This window comes from Triticum aestivum, chromosome 2B (genome assembly GCF_018294505.1).
Source record: "Triticum aestivum cultivar Chinese Spring chromosome 2B, IWGSC CS RefSeq v2.1, whole genome shotgun sequence".
NCBI lineage: Eukaryota > Viridiplantae > Streptophyta > Magnoliopsida > Poales > Poaceae > Triticum > Triticum aestivum.
This window is the reverse complement of record NC_057798.1, coordinates 108,680,400-108,684,421: the sequence shown is the minus strand read 5'-3', so window position 1 is coordinate 108,684,421 and position 4,022 is coordinate 108,680,400. Positions and strand designations below refer to the sequence as shown.

Here is a 4,022-nt window from a genome sequence, read left to right as displayed (position 1 = left end):
TTGATCGCTATAACAGCTTCGTATTTATGATGGGATAGATGTAAACTGGTTCATGAAGGAAAGTCTCAAAATGCACATCAAACTTCGATGGAAGCTCGTGCTATAACGACGAACTATGTTAATGCACACTCCCCTAAGGCAACCAGTAAAACAGGGGATGGAGCAGACCTCCTATGAGTTTTGTGAAACTGAATATTGATGCTTTTTTGATCATGATCTGCTTAGGGGCACGTCGGGGGCTGTCCTCATAGATGACAAAGAAAGGTTCACTGTTGGTGGAAATTGGAGGATTGATTGGTGTGCCGATGTATTAACAACAGAAGCACTGGCTCTAAGGCTTGACTTAATCTTTGCACAGAAGGTGGGACACAATCGCCTTATTGTCAACTCTAATAATATAAAAATTCTAATAATATGGAAGTGATTGACACAATGAAAAATGAAGGACAATCGGCGGGAGCAGCATCTCCAGTGTTCGACGATTGCTATTTTATGGCATGTGATTTTACTGTTACTAGGTTTGAATATTGTAATATAGAAGCAAATAAGGTTGCTCATGAACTTGCTAGGCTAGCAAAATTTTCCAAAAGTAGGGATTGGTGCGAGGAGCATATAGATGGACATTGTATCTTTTCTTATTGATGATGTAACTGTTATATGTAATTAATAAAGTTTGATGTTTATTTAGAAAAAAAGCTTTTTGGAAACAAGAGACCAAGCGACAGTAATCTCCATTTCCACCGTAGGGTCACGGTCACCCAAAGAAACAAAACATACGCTACTTCCAAGCCTACTTAACCTACATTGAAACCACGAGAGGTAGCAAATTGAATTTTACTTGTAAGGACAAGGAAGAACGGTTGATTAAACAAAAGGAAAAAACGAATCTTCTACGAAGTGAAGCAGCAAGAGCAACATCAGGTAGCTGATTACAGCCATACTTAATACAACATAACTTACAAGTTATACACATATGGTTGCCTGCATAACATGCAGATTTATAGCCGAATTTCTGGTCATTAAACATAAATATCTGCTATTAGATGCAGAAATACAAAGGCACTTCAACAGACCAGATGGATAAAAATAGAGGAAATAGAGATCTGCCATGCCTCTATTTAGCCATCATCTTCACAACATTCAAACTCCCATCCCACTGACCGCTTCCTTCAACTCTCCAAAGTCCATTCCATTCATCATCAAATGACGCCTGTTCGAAACTAGAAGAGACCAAGCGACAGTAATCTCCACTTCCACCTTAGGGTCACTGTCACCCAAGAAACATGTCTCCTGACTTATATTGCAAACTTTGGGCGTGAAGCAAACCTCACCTTGTGCGGTGATATCACCAGATTCTGAGTAGGCTTGTATGACAACATTCAGGCTTCCTTCTAGTTCTACAGAAACTACATGCCTTGATAGACGAAGGTAACCACATGAACCCTTAGGCATTGTTCTACCACGTGAAGCAAGCATCACAACTTCCATGGATGGGGCATGAGTAGTATAAAAGACTTTACCACCAGTGACCTTATATGTCCGCGATGGTGAGAGGCAAGCCACTTTACCGCCATAATCAAAAGGCCATGGTCCATTTTTGACACGGACACCCAATATAGTGGCCTGGACAGTTTCATGAATTCGTTCCATGCATAACTCTATTCTGCAGAAGCAGTTGCTGAAGGAAATGGTACGTCCTCCGCTGTAGTGGCGTCTCCCACTAACCAATGCTGTATCTTGAGACAATGTTTTGCCTTTTACTCTTAGCTCGGTTTCAAAGTAAACATCATCAGTAAACACAATCGCACGAGACGGGCCAATTAAGCGCAAAAAAGGATCCTGCAGGCGTCACCAAACAACTCATTAGTACCGGCAATCCTAAAGGAACAAAACTTACCTACTTCTAAACCTTTTTTTAAACTGACACAATGACAGCAAGAGAAGACAAGTAAGGAAGAATGGCACCACATGTGCATACAAAAAATTGTAGGAAAGGATAATATCCGGTAAAGTACTAGCATACATACTTCCTGACTGAGGTTCTGCGACCTCCACCTATCGCAAGAGAAGAGGAGGTTGCGGCTGTGATCCACGCAGTCTCGCGCAGCAACCACACCATACACAGACAATGGCCACTCAAGGCCGCCTTTTAACTCCTCGAACTTGATAGTGAAGATCTGCAGGGTGGCCCCAGCGATGGCGGCATCTCCTGGGTCGCATCCAGGTGTGCAGTGGGTAAAGTGCATGGGACTCACGGTCGCTGCAAACACCAACCAAATAGAAGTCCATGTGTGTTGCAGAAATCTACATGAATGGATAAAAGCATAAGCATGCACGAATGTGTTTACTTGCTACTCAGTACTCACTCGTGTCTTCGAAGAACCCGCGGCTACACGCTCCCCAGTTCGATTCCCAACTTTTACGGTATGAGGCAAAGCTGTTGGCCTCAAAGGCCATCTCCTCCTCTTTGGCTATTTGCTGGGCCGATTTGCCTCTATCCATCTCCTTCATATCATTGTTATCACCGTCACTGGAGACATCAACCTTTTTGTGGACCTGCTGCTGATCCATGGCTGAATCATGGTGGGGCGTCGCCGGCGGAGCGGCGGCACGAGACTGACGGATCTCATTCTCATGGGGTCTGCAAGAAACAAGCTGATGCTGCTGCTTACCGGAACCGGAAGCAGATTTCCCTTCCATCTTTCTGGACTCGCGAGGCGCTGGATGGATCATCGGCTGCGTCGACATGCCGCGGGTTCCTCCCTGACCACCAAATAGGTCGAGGCGCAACGCCTTGATTTCCTCCCGGAGTGAATTAACTCGTTCCGACGTCGCCTCCGACTTCCCCTCCTTGAGTTTTTCCTTCTCCTCCTTGAGTTGCTGCAGCAAGCGCCCTAGACTCTCAGGAGGCGCAACTCGATTGGACTTACTGCTACTGTTCTTCCTCGGATTGGAACGGTTTCCACTCTCCATCTCAGTGTTAGGCGTTTCGTCGACTCCAGATCTCACGAGGCGATCGATGGATTACGGCGGCCTGGTGGTAGGGTTTCTAGGGAAGAGGGGTCCGGGGTGTGCTTATATATTCCGTGATCCCACGGTCAGCCTTTTCACAATCCATAGCATCGACAAAACCGACCAAACACGGATCACAGCGTAGTTTTTTTTAGGCTGGTCATAGTGGGAGTAACAGGTAGTAACATAGATGCCACATAAGCAAAATTGGTGATGTGGCAAGTAGTTAATGAGGAGAGAGGCAAATATAGTAACATAATATGTTACCATCACATAGCGGTTTCCAATGCATAATGAGTCTACAAAGTAATAAATGAAGGCAACTATGTTACCACACCTATGACACTACCCACTATGAAGGTAGTAACATAGACTAATAACATATGTATGTTACTAGTCTAAGTTACTCTCCACTATGACCAGCCTTACGGATCACAGCTTTAGTTAGGACCCACATTAAACACCACGGCTGGCAGGGGCCACGAAAATCGAGCCCACCTACCGGACACACGCTGCACGGGACACACCATGAAAGGACACACGGATCCCACAACTCAACTCGGATTTTTATGAACGAGGAAAAACAGACGCCCAGAAAAGTTGGATCGCAGGAGGCGATCAAGGAGGCGACTAGGGGTCCCTTGCGCGTCGCCGGTGACGCCGCCGGTTCCCTCTTTCTCCGTCGGCCGCTTCGATGGCGGGAGGGAGGGGGAACCTCGGGTCTGTTCACTAGGTGGGTGTGTGGTAGGGTTAAGGTTGAGGGAGACGCTGCCGAGGCCGTTGCGGTGGTGTCGCGTCGGAATAAGTTTCTCTGGGCTCCGTTCGCGGTCAGGCGAGGCTTTTGCCTTCGTCTAGAAGCCAGCGGTGTTGGGGATCCCCGGATCTCGTCGAGGTCGCGGGCTATGGTGGTTGGAGGTCCATCTGCACTGGCCGTTTGGATCCTCATATGGATGATGGAGGCAGGGAGACGAAGACCTTTCTTCTTCCTTGTTGGTATGATTTGCTGCTGC

At 46.6% G+C, this 4,022-nt stretch overlaps 1 protein-coding gene across 1 annotated transcript; it reads right to left on the bottom strand.

Annotated features, from left to right (window-relative positions):
* Window positions 1–940: 940 nt before the first annotated feature.
* LOC123040687 (uncharacterized) lies at window positions 941–3,022 on the bottom strand. The gene is made up of 3 exons (XM_044463462.1): window positions 2,367–3,022; window positions 2,028–2,260; window positions 941–1,839 (listed from the first exon to the last, which is right to left on the bottom strand). Exons 1-3 carry the CDS (start codon window positions 2,971–2,973, stop codon window positions 1,141–1,143), a joined length of 1,539 nt encoding a protein of 512 aa, XP_044319397.1. The 5' UTR covers window positions 2,974–3,022; the 3' UTR covers window positions 941–1,140.
* Window positions 3,023–4,022: the final 1,000 nt, after the last annotated feature.

What these genes read in the sequence shown, in the direction of transcription:
- LOC123040687 (XM_044463462.1), bottom strand. Translation starts at nt 2,973, where the DNA reads ATGGAGAGTGGAAACCGTTCCAATCCGAGGAAGAACAGTAGCAGTAAG. An exon ending in CGGGTTCTTCGAAGACACGA is followed by an intron (nt 2,261 to 2,366) that starts GTGAGTACTGAG and finishes TGGTGTTTGCAG; the next exon opens with CGACCGTGAGTCCCATGCAC. An exon ending in CGCAGAACCTCAGTCAGGAA is followed by an intron (nt 1,840 to 2,027) that starts GTATGTATGCTA and finishes TGACGCCTGCAG; the next exon opens with GATCCTTTTTTGCGCTTAAT.